The sequence below is a fragment of the Pongo pygmaeus genome, chromosome 6 (genome assembly GCF_028885625.2).
Source record: "Pongo pygmaeus isolate AG05252 chromosome 6, NHGRI_mPonPyg2-v2.0_pri, whole genome shotgun sequence".
Taxonomy (NCBI): domain Eukaryota; kingdom Metazoa; phylum Chordata; class Mammalia; order Primates; family Hominidae; genus Pongo; species Pongo pygmaeus.
In genome coordinates this window covers 90,550,609-90,568,856 of record NC_072379.2, presented here as the reverse complement: position 1 = coordinate 90,568,856, position 18,248 = coordinate 90,550,609, and the positions used below count along the sequence as shown (strand labels likewise).

Below are 18,248 nucleotides of genomic sequence, written 5' to 3'. Positions count from 1 at the left end.
ACTTCTGTCCTTCTCATGAGCCACCCCTGAATTAGAAAATGTATCACATCCCTGACCTTTACTCAGAAAATCTGCCATATCCACACATAATTCATTTCCATCTGCTCCCCTTCCTTTGGCCCCTCTGACAGAACTCCAAGGGTCTTAAATCTCATGTGTCACTTCAAAGGTGCTAACCTGTGGTTTGCATGAATTACCTTAGGATCAGATTGGATCATCTTCTTCCTAAAAGCAATCTAAGACTCCCTTCTGGGACATTTCAAATACCTCATTAAATAATGACACTGTTACCTAGAATGTTTTCTCCTTTTTTTATATTTTGTTCTAAATTTTTCCATCTTCTCAGGGGAAGAGTCAACACCATGGGGGAGACCCCCAAAGTACAATATTAAATGAAGTCATTGGCACAGAATGTATTCCCTGGCAGGGGCCAACGTTACTTGAGCCAGACCACAATAGACCCCTGTGGGTCAGCACCATCCTGATGTACCTCCAGAAATAGGCCTCTGGGAGCCTGATAGGATGCTTCGCATGAGGTTTGTCCCCTACAGACACTGGCTGGGGAGGCACTACTGCTGGCCCAAAAGATTTTCCAGAGGGAAACCCCCAAAAATGGGATAAAGAGTCTGAAGAGACAGCAGAGAGGTAAAGGACAAAGCATTAGTGGCAATGACCAACATGTGGGGCCTTCTTCATCATTCACTTGGTGAGGTAGCTGGGCCTACTGACAACCAGAGCCACTCTGATCTGTGTGAGTCCCTGCCCTAACTCCTGGGAACCTCAGAATGTTCATCACATATATATCCCTGTCCTAAATGTTAGTTATGGCAGTCAGCCCTGCTCTGACCTCTCATTTCCACTATGATACAGATCATGTGATATCAGACTGCATTCTGCCATCAGAGGAACTCTTCGTTTCATAACAGAAAGAGAAACAACTTTGAAGCACAACTGTCTGAGTTTGAATCCCAGCTCCAAGACCTATCAGCTCTAAAGTCCAGAGCCATGACCTGCCTATGCCTCAGCCCCACCAGAAAAATGAGATAATAGACCCCATATGGTTGCTATAAGGAATAAGACGTTTGCCGGGAAACACAGTAAATGCCACATAAGAATTGGTTAAATAATGGAAAAAAATAGACAAGCATGCAGGGAAGAAAAAAGAAGTAAAAAAAGGGTAAAGATAAACAGAAATAGGATGAAGGGAGGAGCATGATAAAAAAAAGAAAGAGTGGTAGTAATTTAAAACAAGTATAATAAATACCCCTAGCGTTTTTCCATATTTAATCTCCCCCTCACATGTACAAATAAAATGGGCTTACTTTCCTCAGTAAAGGAATGGATTTAAGCTTGAAAGAAAAGAAAGAAAAGAAGGAAGAAGGGAAGGAAGGAAAAAAGGAAAGAAGGAAGGAAGGAAAGAAGGAAGGAAGGAGTGGAGAGAGAGTGAAAGTGAGAGAAAAGAAAGAAGAAGATAACTAAGGGAAGGAGGAAAGTGGGGAGGAAGGAAGAACAGTGTGAAGACAATGGCCTGAAAACTGAAAAAGTCTGTTAAAGTTAATTATCAGTTTTTGAGTCCAAGAACTGGCTTTGCTACTTTCTGTAAGTTTCCAATTTACTGAATAAGCATAAAAAAGATTGCTTTGAGGAATGGTTATAAACACATTCTTAGAGCATAGTAAGCAGTAACAAAATAACACTGATTAGAATATTTTACTCTACTTAAGTAATCAATCATATTTAGTTTGACTCACCTTCCCAGCACCTTCTAGTTCTTTCTTATCTTTCAGTGCTTGTCCAGACAACATTTTCATTTCAACAACTCCTGCTATTGCAATGATGGGTACAATTGCTAAAAGTAACAGTGTTAGTTGCCAACCATAGATGAAAGATATAATTATTCCTGTCCCAAGATTTGCTATATTCTGGGTAATTACAGCAAGCCTGGAACCTATAGCCTGCAAAACAAAACAAATTAGAGAAACTTTAAAAATATTATCTTCACAACTCATGCTTCTATTTTCTGAAAACTCACCTTCATGAGACTGTATTCATTATTTTCTCAGTAATGAACTAAAAAGTAAAGGTCTACTTATAAGTTTATTGAGTTTCTACAGTAAGAATTTCCATGACTTCAGAATGCTGAAAGTAGAATATCAACAATCTAGAGTTCAATTACATATTCCTATCTCTTTGGATCTTTTAATACCAAGAAAACCTTCATTAATCACAGCAACATTACTAAAACAATATCTGCAAATCAGCAAGATAAAGGAGTCTGACAAACTAGGAATGATGGAAATTTCCAATGTTAGGTATATAATTACTTGTAATTTAAGCCTAACGGTTGTCATTAATAGTATTCAAATATATCTGGGTCTGTTTGAGATATAATGTTTAATTTGGAAAAAATACAGAGTTGAAAATTATGAAATTTAATTTAAGATAGTACGCGGGCATTGTGATTTTCCCCTTGAATTCCAGAGGGAGTCTGAAGCATGACTTTCACTAGTGTGCACTGATTTCCAGCTCTAAAGCCAGAAGTCAAACTACAAAGTGAATTTAATCCACCACTGTATAATGTCCAACTGTAAACCAGATTTCCAACTCTGAAACCAAAAGTCAAGCTACAAAGTCAGTTTAGTCCATCACTCTATAATTTAGTCCAGCACATCTCCTCTACCCTGGAAATATTCTGTGCCCTCAAGCCATTCCAAATGCCTGCTCTGGCCCCAGACCTGCTTTTTCTGAATAGGGGCTGGGTAAAATAAGGCTGAGACCTACTGGGCTACATTCCCAGGAGGTTAGGCATTCTAAGTCACAGGATGTGACAGGAGGTCAGCACAAGATACAGTCGCTAAGACCTTGCTGATAAAACAAGCTGTGGTAAAGAAGCCAGCCAAATCCTACCAAAATCAAGATAGTGACAAAAGTAACCTCTGGTTGTTCTCACTGCTCATTATACGCTAATTATAATGTATTAGCATGCTCAAAGACACACCAGTGCCATGACAATTTATAAATGCCATGGCAACGTTACCCTATATGGTCTAAAAAGGGGAGGAACCCTCAGTTCTGGGAAGAGCCCACCCCTTTTCCTAGGAAACTCATGAATAATCCACCCCTTGTTTAGCATGTAATCAAGAAGTAACAATAAGTATAAGCATCTGAGCATCCCATGCTGCTGTTCTGCCTATGAAGTAGCCATTCTTTATTTTTTTCACTTTCGTAATAAACTCGTTTTCACTTTACTCTGTGGATTCACCTTGAATTCTTTCTTGCACAAGATCCAAGAACCCTCTTTCAGGGTCTGCATCGGGACCCCTTTCTAGTAACAATAGAATCCTTTATAATTCCCTACATTAATCCCTACAAAATCATTTAACACCTGTCTGATATAAACACCAGACTAGTACTTAGGAAAAGAGTGCTATAACTATCAGTAGCCTTTAAATACATTAAATTCTGTACCATGGAGCTGCACCAGGGCTGAAAGAGGTATCATAAATAACAGAACACCTGTATATTTAGTTGATGCAATCATTGAGCTTATATTAAAGGGATGATTTGCCAAATTTGGGATAAATCAGACTGGAATGGTTTTCAAAGCCAGCTCTCTGCATTTCACATTTTTAGTTTGAAGGTCAAAGGATGCAAGCTGGAGAATGGCTGTGGCACAGGGATGATATAAGTTGCTCCTGTTCTCAGTATCTACAAGTTCTACTCAGAGCTCATTTCCCACTGCAGCTACTGACTTAGTTGCTTGTGAGAGAAGCTCTTAGAATATCACCTAGAATCACTTCTAGGTGTGAGTTCATGGCAGAGGAATTACCTGGCTATTTAACCTTTGAGACATATGAATGTGCAGCTTTGGATAGTAGTGAAGGGCCACAGAAATAAATAAGATGGATCAAAGACGGCAAATTCTTTAATGTACCAAAAAGAGTAACTAAGAAGTCTAAGACCTTAAACTGCAAGGAGATTTAACCCCTCGGCTTCATTTGATTTAGCATATCAGACATTACAGTGATTACTATTCCTTTATTCTTTTTTTTTTCATTTTTTTTTATTATTATTATACTTTAGGTTTTAGGGTACATGTGCGCAATATGCAGGTTAGTTACATATGTATACATGTGCCATGCTGGTGCACTGCACCCACTAACTCATCATTTAGCATTAGGTATATCTCCCAATGCTATCCCTCCCCCACTCCCCCCACCCCACAACAGTCCCCAGAGTGTGATGTTCCCCTTCCTTGTCTATGTGTTCTCATTGTTCAATTCCCACCTATGAGTGAGAATATGCGGTGTTTGGTTTTTTGTTCTTGCGATAGTTTACTGAGAATGATGATTTCCAGTTTCATCCATGTCCCTACAAAGGACATGAACTCATCATTTTTTATGGCTGCATAGTATTCTGTGGTGTATATGTGCCACATTTTCTTAATCTAGTCTATCATTGTTGGACATTTGGGTTGGTTCCAAGTCTTTGCTATTGTGAATAATGCCGCAATAAACATACGTGTGCATGTGTCTTTATAGCAGCATGATTTATAGTCCTTTGGGTATATACCCAGTAATGGGATGGCTGGGTCAAATGGTATTTCTAGTTCTAGATCCCTGAGGAATCGCCACACTGACTTCCACAAGGGTTGAACTAGTTTACAGTCCCACCAAAACAAAAGAAACTACCATCAGAGTGAACAGGCAACCTATAAAATGGGAGAAAATTTTCACAAACTACTCATCTGACAAAGGGCTAATATCCAGAATCTACAATGAACTCAAACAAATTTACAGGAAAAAAACAAACAACCCCATCAAAAAGTGGGTGAAAGACATGAACAGACACTTCTCAAAGGAAGACATTTATGCAGCCAAAAAACACATGAAAAAATGCTCACCATCACTGGCCATCAGAGAAATGCAAATCAAAACCACAATAAGATACCATCTCACACCAGTTAGAATGGCAATCATTAAAAAGTCAGGAAATAACAGGTGCTGGAGAGGATGTGGAGAAATAGGAACACTTTTATACTATTCCTTTATTCTAAAGATTAATACTCACTGTCCTACATCTATTCCTACAGAGTAGGAGTCTATAGAAATATGAGGACTAAGATGAATGGAAGAGCACAGATTAGTAGCCAGAAAATTTTCATTGTAAAGACTAGGGTTGAGGGGAGAAACCAAAACCTGTCAGCCAAAAACAGGTCAGCTAGTGGTGTAAAGTAGATCCAACAGTCCTCTCTCAGCCAATCTGTGATAACAGCTACATTGGGCTTTCCTAGGTTGACAATGTTTGCCAACCTGCTTATTTCCTCTTCCCTGGTCTTTCCTTTTTAGCCACTGTTTTAAGTTCTGGAAAACAGTTTTGCTTGAGTGGCTCATATAAGGTGAGTGCAGCCATCTTGGCAGGGCCAAGTTCGAGGTGTCTTTGAGGAAACAAGTGAGAAGCAGAAGGTTGACCCCAGCAGGCAATTAGAGACAGTGAATACGGCAAAGGGCCTCACAAACAGCACTATGGAGGGAAAAAGTGACCATCAATTTTACAAATACAGGAACTCACTGTGGCCCAAGGCAGGTCATAACACCAGAGGAATTTGAGAGGCAGGAAGAAAAACTGCAATACAGAATGCCCTGAATACATCTGCTCTGGGTTCTGCTGCAAAAGACTGAGTTGCCTCCAGGATTGTGTCTTCCACGTCAAATGTGATGCGGGATATTTGTCCATCAAAGCACATGAGCCCATACCACAGGGTCTGTGACATATTGTGCAATGTCACATTGCACTGGTTACTGTTCCTTTATTCCAAAGACTAATGCTCACTGTCCCACGTATATTCCTCCTACAGAGTAGGAGTCTATAGAGTTGTGAGGACCAAAATGAATGGAGAAGCATAGTAAAACTTATTTAGTAAACCAATTATATAAAAGGTTTACTAAAGTTAGCAGTGCAAATTTCAGCCTTCTTGACATCTACACATGGATGTCTAATACAGACATCACAAACTTACCATGTCTCATACAGAACTCTCCATTCTCCCCCAAGCCTGCTTCTCCAACAGGCTTCTGAATTTCATAAAGATCAACTCCAGCTGGGCATGGCAGCTCACACCTGTAATCTCAACACTTTGGGAGGCTGAGGCAGGGAGGATCACTTGAGCCCAGGAGTTCAAGACCAGACTGGGCAGCATAGGGAGACCCTGTCTCTACAAAACATTTAAAAATTAGGTGGACATGGTGGTGCACACCTGTGGTCCTAGCTACCAGGAAGGCTGAGAAGGGAGGATTGCTTGAGCCCATGAGTTCTAAGTTATAGTGAGCTGTAATCATGCCACTGCAGTCTGGCCTGGGCTACAAAGAAAGACCCTGTCTCTTTAAAAAAAAATAAAATAAAAAAATAAATTCCATTTTTTTCCATTGTGCAGGTAAAAGAATTTGGAGTCATCTTTAAATTCCCTTTCTCTCATATCCATCATCTAATCCAACCAACACATTCTGTTGGCTGTACATCTAAAATATATCCAGAATTAATTATATCTTATAGCCTTTTATATAACCATGTTAGTCTAAAACACTATCATCTCCTCCTGGATTACTGCAACAGACTCCTTCTATGCTTGCCCCCTTCGGCCTATTCACACAGTGTCTATAGTGATCCTTTCAAAATTTCAGATCATGTCACTTCTGTGTTCAAAACCCTACAGTGGTTTTCCATCTACTTCTGGATATAATGCTGACCTTAACACACTTATGACTCTTCTTTTCACTCACTTTATTCCAGCCACTCTGTCTTCTTTGCTTTTTTTTTCTTTTTCTTTTTCTTTTTTTTTTTGAGACATAGTCTTGCTCTGTCACCCAGGCTGGAGTGCGGTGGTGCAATCTCAGCTCTGCAACCTCCACCTCCTGAGTTCAAGTAATTCTCGTGCCTCAGCCTCCAGAGTAGCTGGGATTACAGGCGTGCACCTGTAATTACATTCTATACAACTTGATCTAAACCTTGATTTTTATTGTTTTGTTTGCTTTAAGCAAAGAAGTTTGTATTAAAACAACAACTACAAAGAGGAGCTGGTACCGTTCCTTCTGAAACTATTCCAAACAATAGAAAAAGAGGGACTCCTAAGGTTTATATTTCAATGTTATAATTCTATGTGTTTCCTCATTTATAGCTTAATTTATTCTTAAAGAAACCCCATATATTAGATAGAAGAAATGTTAGTATAGTACTATCTTACAGAAAGATTTAAAGATAAAGATGGATAAGGTTCAAGAGGGGAAAAGACACACCAGAGATCACATGAATTTTTTCAAATTCTACATCATTTTGTGGACTTTTGCCATAAACAGTTGTAGAAGAAATTGTCACTTCAGCCAAAAATCAAAACCTGCTGGTTCAATAGTATCTAGTTATATCAAGAGATTCATACAGTAGCAAAATTTAAGTTATTAAAATTATTAAAGTTTAAAGTTATCAAAGATAAAGACTAAAGTTATTCTATCCTTGCCTTAATTTTTTAATGTGCTTTTCATGTCTTTCAACCTATATTTTAGAGGATTGTCTTCCCTCCCTTCTGTAACCACAGTGACCCTAAACTTTCTTACAGCAATTAAATACATCCTTTCTTCAGTAGCAATTACTGTTTTATGTTGATTGAGCACTTTATACTCTCTTTTCTAAATAACTATTCTACATGCATCTTGTTAATAGCATGAATAACAGCAATAGCAAAAGGTTTATAAGTTATCTATATGCTGTACAGTATATAATGTTTAAATAGTTAACATGTTGCTACAAAAAGCATGTAATATGTTTGTAGGTTAGATATTTATTCAACATTTTCTTAATGATGATAACTAACACCTGTAAGGAGAAAATTAGTTTTATGCTGGGGTCCAAAATGGCCAATTAAGACAAACACCAGTAGAAAGGAGGCACGTACCCCTTTAACTTGAGCAGCATCATTGGCGAGCCTGGTAGTCAATGCTCCAGTGGTGTTTTTAGGGTCATCAAACCAGCTCACATCCTGTGGCACAGAAAATGATTTTATTACCTTAAAGCTCTGTTTATGAGACTCTCAGCTCCAAGAGGGCAGCGACAGGGTCAGTTTTGTTTATGTTTAGACTTATATCCCCTGCATTTAGTACTCAGGATGTGACACTCAATACACAAGAAAGAAACTTAATATAAAAACACATAAATAAATCATTTCATTTGTCAAAAAAAATTTCTGAGTGCCCACTTTGTGCTACACACAATTTCTAAGTGTTGGACCTGTACGAACAAAAAAGACAAAGTAGCTGCTTTCATGAAGCTTAGATTCCAGAGACGGAAGGTACAAATAAAAGAAAAACTGAGCAGGATGAGAAGAGAAAAGTGAGGGGAGGTGCTATTTTAGAGACTGGGGAGGGTAAACAGAAGGCCTGTCTAAGGGGACATCTGAACAGAGGCCTGAATGAAGGAAAGGATGAGAATACCTCAGGGAAAGCAGAAACAGCATGTGCAAAGACCCTGAGGCAAAGGCATACCTGATCTGTTCATACACCAGCAAGAAAGCCTTAAAGGCTGCCAGCAGCCTAAAAAGAACCTTTGTGTGAATTTGTAAAAGCCGCCCCCTTCCTCTGGACAGATGTGTGTTCTGATTTGGCTCCTCTGATCCTCCCGTCCCCTACTCTTGGGAAGTGAGCCACTGCATATGGAGTAGATGGTGTGTTGGAAAAAGGCGGTTATAGGAGATGAGATTGGAGAGAGAGTGGGGGTCACATAGTGTATGGTCTTACAGGCAACTGTCAAGATTCCAGACCTTACCCTGTGAGCTACAGGCAGCCTTCAGCAGGTTTGGGCAGTGGGATATGATTTGATTTCTATTTTAGAAAAATGACTGTGGCTGTTTTAAGGTGAACCTACAGGATTGGGATAAAAATGGAGGCAGGGAGATCAGTTAGGAAGCTTTTGCAATGTTAACAGAAAGAGAAGAGTCAAAGATGGCTTCAAGGTTTTTAGCCCAAACAACTGGTAGAACAGAGCTGTCGCTTACTGATATGGGGGAAGAGTAGGTAAGGAATAAGGCTGGTGGGGAGGGGAAGAGTCAAAAGCTCAATTTTGGAAATGTTAAACAGTGAAACTCTTATTAGACATCCAATAGAGAGGTTGAATAAGCAGTTAGATAAATGTAGCTCAGGGCAGTATAAATGATTTGAGTCCAAAACAAATCAACAAAAGTAATCCAGATTAAAATATAACATTCAACATAAAATAAGATTTTCTTTGTAAAACCATTTATATTTTTAAATACACAGATACTAACGCGATTGTGAATTTGAAGTATGAATTTATGTGTTTTACAAATAACTGTGGTCCCTAAGAAGTTATCTAAACTGGTTATTTACATTAAAGAAGTATCTATCATTTTTCCCAAAAATATTTAAGAAAAACATAGTGCTATAATTTATTATAGTATGTATCAACTTGCTTTTCAATATTCTTAAGTGGTTAAAAGTGTCTCCACACAGGAATGTAACTTCCTTGAACACAGGGACCATTCAGGTTTGAATGCCTTACAATACTAAGTACTAGACCTTGTACACAGAAGGCACTTAATAAATGCTTGCCCTACTTAATAATTTATGGAGGAGACATTCTACAAACCATCAGCTCAGCTGCCAAAGTACAATGGATGTAGCAGTTGGCCTGGAGGCTGGTTGGGTAATGGGAAATTTGGCCCTGGAGCAAGCTCAGTGTAGACCTAAGTAGAATCTGAGTTATAAATACAGTTCGACCTGAGAGTCCAAGGACAGGGTTTCCCATCAAACTGTGCTCTCTCACTCAGATTCAGTCCTGGCTCTGTCAGTCACTAGCTAGCAATTCCCATAAATACATTTTCTTTCTAAATGGTGATGGGAGGAATGGGGAAGAACTGAGGAACCAGAGACAGCTGGCAAAACGTGAATGCCCTCTAGAAAGCCTAACACACCAAACTGATGCCTCTTAGCCAGGGTTCGAGGTTCGAGTACCCCTGGCACATCTGGGGCAGACTTCTAAAGCATCATTTTACTCAATGGCAAGTGATTAGTGATTTTTAAAATGGAAAGTTTTTAGGTCACATACAAAATTTTCATGATTGTTAAAGGAACTTTCCCCTTTGAACCGGGCTGCTCTGAGTTGCATTCCTCTAATTTCCTTCCCCATTTCCCAAGGAAAACATTCACACGTGTCAATGGTTAGGGTTTTGAAGCTGCAAAATGTGAGAAGCATTCCCTTAAACCCATTATCAGCCAGTAACGCTGCAGCTTGAACTAGTATTTCAGACTAGCCTCAGAAAAGAAAATGGGCAGTGAGGAATAGGCCACAGGGATGAGTTTTGATTTGCAGAAAGAAAGAGTAGAGAGGGCATCTCTTCGTGGAAAGAAACACTTGTGCCCTGGGTTTGCCAGGAGAAAGAAGGAAAGAGAGGAAAGGGATGAGGGGTATCAAAGATGCCTTCTGCCTGCACTGCCCACCACTGCTGAGACACAGGCTGGAGGTGAATCCACTCTGGAGGCTCTGTCTCAAACTGGTCCAGTTCCTTGGGCCCACCCAGACCACACAAACAGTAGAGCCTCGCCTGTGCCTAGGGGGCGGTTCAGCTGCATCTCTGACGTGAGACTGAGGGACAACCAATATAGGAGCTAGGCCTGGGAAACATGACAGAACTCCCACTGTCTGAGTCCAAGGGGCACACATGGGGAGTTCTACACATCCCAGGGCACAGCCCTCGATAGACATACCTGTCTGAGCATGGATCGGAAAACCATGTATCGGAGCCGCTTGGTGAGGATCTCTCCAGCTTTGCCAAATGTGAAACCCTGTGGGCAGGAACATGCCTTGTCAGGGACTCAGTCACCAGTTAAATAAAAGGAGGGAGAATTGATGTCTTTGCTAAAGCAGGAGATAAGACAAAGTCAGAAAGCCTGATTTCAAGGGCTATGTTTCTGTGACTGTGTGCCATGGCACAAGGCTGTATGGGTGGTGTAGACAGAAAAGCCCACTTTACAGAAGAAACTGAGGTTTAGAGAGCCACAGGCCACAGTTATAAGGTCACAGAGTTGGAATCTTAATCCAGATCCATAAGAATCCTAACCAGAATGGGAATCCAGAGCCTGAGCTTTTAATTACCCACTGGACTCCCTCCCCATGTTACTAAGATGAGGAGTTGGATGGTCTAACATCTTTAGGCGTTTTGCTATCTCTAGATTTCTAAGGTCCTATAACTCATAGACTTTGTTCTCACCCATTTTCTAGGCAAGCTAGGTTCCAGTCCCCACAAGCACCATGATGTTATAAAGATAGTCCTCTAACTTCTTTTGCTTCACCAATTCAAATTGTCAACATTTAAGGGACCAGCTCAAAGCCTACCTCAATCCAACTTTCTTAACCAAATTTACATTGAGCAATCTTTACCTCCTCCAAACACCTGTGGTATTAATAGTTGGTATGGCAATCTTGTAAGTAGTTAGAGTGTCACATTTATTCTAGTAAGGTCAAATTCCCCAGTGAGACTGTAAATACTTAGTAAAGAAAGAATTCAGTCTGTTTTTTCTTTTGCACCTCTTATAATGTCCAGAACAATATTCTATTTTTTAAAAATGTAATACATGCTTACATGTTAAATAAAGAGATCTATTCATAGTTTTATCTTTAAAAATTACAGGTGGCTAATCATTCAGTTAATAAGTGATTACCTACTACTGCCTCATGCAGGCCTGAGCACTTGGTCACATGATCCTTTTAATCATCAAGAGGCAAGTACCAGTATCCCTAGTTTACAGCTAAGGAAACAGAGGCTTAGACAGTTTACTTATGTGCCCAAGGACACAAAATCAGAAACAGGTACAAGGAGGACTTGAACCAAAACCAATACTGTCTTGCCATACCAAACAGTATTTATTTATTTATTTAGAGACAGGGACTCACTCTGTTGCCCAGGCTGGAGTGCAGTGGCATGATCATGGCTCACAGCAACCTCCGCTTCCTGGCCTCCTGGGTTCCTGAGATATTTCCTGCTTCAGCCTCCTGAGCAGCTGAGACTACAGGTGTGCACCACCACGTCCTGTTAATTTTTGTATTTTTAGTGGAGACAGAGTTCTGCCATGTTGGCCAGTCTGGTCTCAAACTCCTGACCTCAGGTGATCCACTCACCTCGGCCTCCCAAAGTGCTGGGATTACAGGCATAAGCCACCACACCTGGCCCTCATACTAAACTTTTAGAGTACTTAATTCCTTGCCATTTCATTTTAGCCACGTGATTTGCAAGCTGTAAAAATCTGACTCTTTACAAATGTTTCCTACATTTTTTGTTGGAGGATTGACATTCTTCCATCACTGAAATGATTCTTTCTCCTTGAACAAAAGTTGAATGATAAATTCTTCAAACCCTTTTTAAACCCATGTGACCTGCTTATGGGGTTTTGTTTGTTTTTTGTTGCTTTTAGAACACGGGAAGACATTTCTTTGAGTATTTACATTTACTGACAATACTTATATCCAAACTTATATCCAGGGCTCCCCCACACCCCATTTTTAAGTCCCTGCCTTTCACCTCCAATCATCATATTAGGCCAAACACTCTGTTCCCTCTGGTTTCATTGCGGGAGGTAAGGGTGGAGAGGAGAAGGTAAGCAAGGGAGCCAGAGGAGGCAAACATTTTTTTTCACTATGTCAGAAAAACTTGGTTGTTAGTAGCCATGTTAATAGAGAAGTTCTACTAAAAGGCCAATTACACTGATGTTTATAAATCCCCCCAGTTGAATAATGGTGCATTTCTCAAAATGAATATAGTGAAAATGGAAACATTTACCTGAAGGAAAAATGTAATAAAAGAAATAATTCCAAGGACTAGAAACAATACTGAAAACAAGTTACTATTCTGTCGTTTTGTTTCAGGATCATCATTTCTTGTAAAAACCTGTGAGAAAACATTTAAAGGATTTTTAGTTCAATCAGTGAAGAACCCATCCTGGACCTGACCCATTTCCCATCTGGCCCAATATTCAGGGGTCAGGAGAGCCTTAGTACACTGGAAATCGGGGTTGGCTTTCCTATTGCCAGCCTTAAAGGTGTCTGCATTCTGCCTTCTGTGGAGGCCAAGGTTAGGTCTATCATTCATAAATTGATCCAATATTTTTTCTGTTCAGAGTCCCTCTTGGAGTCATGAATGCCACCTCAACTGTGTAAAGTTGAAATCAGAACAAATACTCTCCTCTTCGCTTGGTGGGGAACTACATTTATGGAAGTTCATTGCTTTACTATTTGGACATTTCAAACTGTCCCAAGGTGTCTGGGGGAAAACCTGATGTGGTTTTTTGGTGAACCACAGAGTGGTGGTCATTCACTCAGCCCAGGCCTTTAAAAAAGAAAGGAATTTCCTTGAGCCTGCCTTCTTGATAGGATGGCCAGTTAAGAGAGCCAATTGGAAACTACAGCTACCTGACCTAGCACCACACATGAAATTTTTTCCAGAGATAGTTATAAGGGCTAATAGGATGTTTTGGACTCAAGGAACACAGAGAATAACCATTCCTCAGGGAAAGAAAACACGTATCTCCCTTCACAGTGGGCCAAAATCAGTCTTGTAAGATAGTCACATTCCTAGTCCAGGACAGACAACTTTATCCTTCATAAAAAAACAAACAAACAACAACAACAAAAAGGATTTTTGAAGAGATTAAATAATTTTTTTGACTAGTCAGTCCAACAAAAATCATAACAATTACAAAATTCTTACTCTATGCCAGGCATTACTCTAAGCAAATTCATATATACTATTCCTCTAATCCTGGCAACCATCTCCAGAAGTATGATTTATTATCATCACAGTTTTACACAGATAGAAACTGAAGTACAGAGAAGGTAATTAATTTGCTCAAGTTAACACAGCCAGCAAGGGATGACTCAAGGATATAAATCCAAGCAATCCGTTGCAGAGCCCACTATCTTCAATGAGGCAGATACCTGGTTGCCTACTCATTATCTAAGAGCTAATATCCCAGCTCTGCGTCACTTACCTCCAGACTTACTGTTATATGAAGAATGAGAAAAGTATAAAATCATAAGTTGAGGTTTTGTCACAACCAAACCCATTCCTAACAACCATTTCCTTTTTTTTTTTCTCTGATGACACTACAGTCTACCCCCGACAACCCCCAAAACCTGCAACACACATATTAGTGCAAGGATCAGTAAACTATGGGCCACTGGCCAAATGTTTATATAAAGTTTTAATAGAACACAGTTGTGTTCATTCATTTCCACATTGCCCTTGTGTACTACTAGGTCAGAGTTGAGTATCTGCAACAGAAATCATGTGGCATGCAAAGCCTAAAATATTTACCATCTTACTGTTAATAGAAAAAGTTTGCTGACTCCTGCCCTGGACCATATACTCTACAGAATCAGACATTTGATCACATTCTCAGAATTTTTTTCAACAACTAGAAAAATATCTGGTACAGAGCAGACACAAAAAAATTATTCTAGAGGCCAGGCATGGCAGCTCATGCCAGTAATCCAGCACTTTGGGAGGCCGAGGCAGGTGGATCACTTGAGGTTAGGAGCTCGAGACCAGCCTGGCCAACATGGTGAAGCCCTATTTCTACTAAAAATACAAAAATTAGCCAGGCGTGGTGGTGCAGGCCTATAATCCCAGCTACACAGGAGGCTGAGGCAGGAGAATCGCTTGAACCCAGGAGGCAGAGGCTGCAGTGAGCCGAGTTCACACCACTGCACTCTAGCCTGGGCGAGAGTGAGCGAGACTCAAAAAATAATAATAATTCTTGAATAAATATATTTAATATTAAACATGAATGTCATTAAACATGAATTCATGAATGAATGTATTAAACAGAAATAAACTGACCAGGCATGAGTAGACCTGAATAGTCATATATATTTTGCAGAATCAAAAGTCAGTGTTTAGCTTATGCTTCTCGTGGTGATCAATCTCTTTCTCCATAATGTTATCAGCAGTTATGGCAAGGGTGTCCTCAGCTTGATGTTTGGGCATATGTCACTAAACACAGAGTATTCCTTTCAGATTGTAACTTTATTGTTGAAAATGCCACCATTAAGATGAGGTGGAACTAACATATGTCAACCTCGATCTTTAGGAAGCTGTTCCTATTTGTTTTAATCTTAGCAAGTGGGATGAAAATTACATCTTACAAAAGTAGCATGCTAGGCTTACTCATGTCCTGGAAAGTATGTATGTTAGAGAACAGTGCATTCTCAAGCCAGCCTGACAAACATTTGTGGAACTCTCTTTGCACATTGGTGAAATGAGAGTTCACAAGGTTTGTTCAGAGCCAAATGTTGGCAGGTATGAGAAAGTCATCTCATCACTTTCATTGACTGTTTCAGGAAGCTCATCTTTAGTTGCCCAGGTTAGAAACCAACTGTGACGACAAAGGAAGGTTCACAAAGTTAGCTTTCCTATCACAAACCAGACTTCTATTCTTACATCTTCAAGCCAATTAGTTTCATATGGAAATACATGGATTTTGTTGTTTTTGTATCCCAGTTCAAACACAAACAGTTTATTCATTCATTCTTCCGTCAGGATTCACAAGTAAATCACACAAATGGGATCACACTTACCCCTATAATCTTTGAAAATATTACTGCAAATGCTGGTTGCAGGCCTCCATTTATAATGGCACAAAATACACCAACAACAAAATAAGGCCATTCAGTTAAATTTAGCTTCATAATCCTCCAAAAGGAAACTGGAGGTATACTTTCATCCTAGAAAACACAAATTATTACAACAGGCTAATTAAAAACGTATAATGTACAATTCTTACATATGCACAAAAATTTGTAAAGGAATATATCCTACCCTTAGTCCTTGTCAGTGAATAAGTGATGACAATTTTGCTTTAAAAAATGCCATAGTGATTATTATTTAGCCCCAAAAAATGCTGACAAATTTTGCTACAATACTCCTTTATTTTTTAAAAAATAAATGATGTTTCTACAAACGCTTAACTTTTATTTGGTACTCAGAACCTGACAAGAGTATTTATAAGCAGGAATAAACAGAATAGAAATTTTGATATTTGAAAACCTGCTATAGTCTCTTTACACTATAAATTTTAATTCTAAAAATTCTGCTGTGTAAATTAACACTCTTAAATTCTAACCCGATTCTAAAATGTTGACATTCTGGGGGATAGGACGGGAAGATTCTGGATAACCTTTCTTGTTCCCACTCCTACCGTAGCCCTAGCCCACCAAACTAGGGAACCACAGTTGGTGAGATTAAAACAAACTCCGCATCTCCCTTCATACCAGAGCCTCTTTGGTACTAAGCTTTCTGTCTTGGGCTTGTGATCCACGGACACTCCTACGAGTTGATCTTTTTCTTATTAGACTGGATCCTGAATCATTTGAAGACATTTCCAAGGCATCAATTTCACTTTTGGATTCATCAGCTGCATTTTCTAATTCAACTTCATTTCCTGCTGTCTAAAAAAATAAGAAATATGCATAAGCTCATTAGGCTGTGTTAACCATGAAAGCTAATCACCGAATGTCAGCTATCAAGGAAAACAGCAATTTGTTTAGTAACTGCAGAAAAGGATAAAGCTAATCTGCTGTGTTGTTTTGTGTGTGTGTGTGTGTGTCTCTGTGTGTCTGTGTGTGTGTGTGATATTTGAAAACGAAAACCACCAAAGAAGAATTCCCACTGCATATACTGAAATAACCTGGCATTCATTCCATGTATCTTATCTTCTCACGCCATTTTTTGTGGGTGTTTTGACTCAATCAAGTTTACTCTGGATCAGTGCCGTCAACAGAAATATGGTGCAAGCCATACTGTGAGCCATGTTATTTTAAATTTTCTAGAAGCCATGTTAACAAATGTAAAAAGAAAGAAGTGAAATTAATTTTAATTGTATATTTTATTTCACCTAATATATCCAATATATTATTGATATCCCACGATATCATTTCAACATGTAATCAATATAAAAATTGAGATATTTTGCATTTTTTATACTAAGTCTTCAGAACAAGATGTGCACACTCTACTTAAAACATTCCAATTCAGATTCACTACTGTTTAAATGCTCTACAGGCACATGTGGGTACTGACTACTATAAAGGATAATTCACCTTGAAACCTTTTAATTTTTTGTATCTGTTTATCATTCTTTATTTTCCCCTCTTTCAAGAGAGAAAAAAAGATCTTAAACACTGGTCTCATCCTGAATCCCCCAGGTGTTGTTTCCTACTTTTTAAGATAATCAAATCAAATAATATTTATTTTTAGCATTAAATGCAAAATCAGTTTATCACTGAGATGACTTAGGAAAATTCTAAAGTAAAACTATACCTGCATTGTGACAAGTTTGAAGTAAATGCCTTTCTCTTTCATGAGTTCATCATGATTTCCTTTCTCCACAATGACTCCATCATCGAAACCAGCGATGACGTCAGCATTACGAACTGTAGACAAACGATGAGCTATCACAATGGTGGTCCGACCTTTTCTGGCCTAAAGAGAGAGAAATTTGGTTTTTGAATACATTAACAATTACATGAAGAAACTTAACCATTCAACATACATTTACTGAACCAATGCTGTGGGCATTGTAAAACCATCAAATCTATATAAGATAGCCTCTGACTTCAATAAATGTATAGACAATTGATAATAGTTAAAAATGATGTTTCCTTGTAATAAATACAAACACAAATATAACAGTCACATATTAATATTACGTAAGCCCCCAAATATTTTATTTAACCTAAATTTGCAGTAATAAAAATCGGGGGCTCGGGCCGGGCGCAGTGGCTCACACCTGTAATCCCAGCGCTTTGGGAGGCTGAGGCGGGCAGATCACGAGGTCAGGAGATCGAGACCATCCTGGCTAACATGGTGAAACCCCGTCTCTACTAAAAATACAAAAAATTAGCCAGGCGTGGTGGCGGGCGCCTGTAGTCCCCGCTACTTGGGAGGCGGAGCTTGCAGTGAGCCAAGATCGCACCACTGCACTCCAGCCTGGGTGACAGAGCAAGACTCCATCTCAAAAAAAAATAAAAAATAAAAAAATAATAATAATCAGAGGCTTGTACAAACCAACAAATTACTACAGCCCAGGCGTTGGCCAATCAAAACAAACACAGGCCATTGTGCTGTACTGGTACACACCAGCTAGTAATCAGCCCTAGGAATCATAATATCCTATCCCACATGACCCCCTGGA

The 18,248-nt window shown here is 39.3% G+C and overlaps 1 protein-coding gene across 1 annotated transcript in view; it reads right to left on the bottom strand.

The window, feature by feature from the left end:
- The window catches only part of ABCB1 (ATP binding cassette subfamily B member 1), a 106,720-nt gene that overhangs the window by 25,574 nt on the left and 62,898 nt on the right, over positions 1 to 18,248 (bottom strand). The window contains exons 15-21 of the mRNA XM_054496958.1: positions 17,375 to 17,536; positions 16,327 to 16,503; positions 15,634 to 15,780; positions 12,839 to 12,946; positions 10,770 to 10,847; positions 7,946 to 8,029; positions 1,752 to 1,955 (exon numbers count right to left, since the gene is read on the bottom strand). Of these exons, the coding sequence (XP_054352933.1) occupies positions 1,752 to 1,955; positions 7,946 to 8,029; positions 10,770 to 10,847; positions 12,839 to 12,946; positions 15,634 to 15,780; positions 16,327 to 16,503; positions 17,375 to 17,536 (960 nt within the window). The remainder of the gene's footprint in view (positions 1 to 1,751; positions 1,956 to 7,945; positions 8,030 to 10,769; positions 10,848 to 12,838; positions 12,947 to 15,633; positions 15,781 to 16,326; positions 16,504 to 17,374; positions 17,537 to 18,248) is intronic.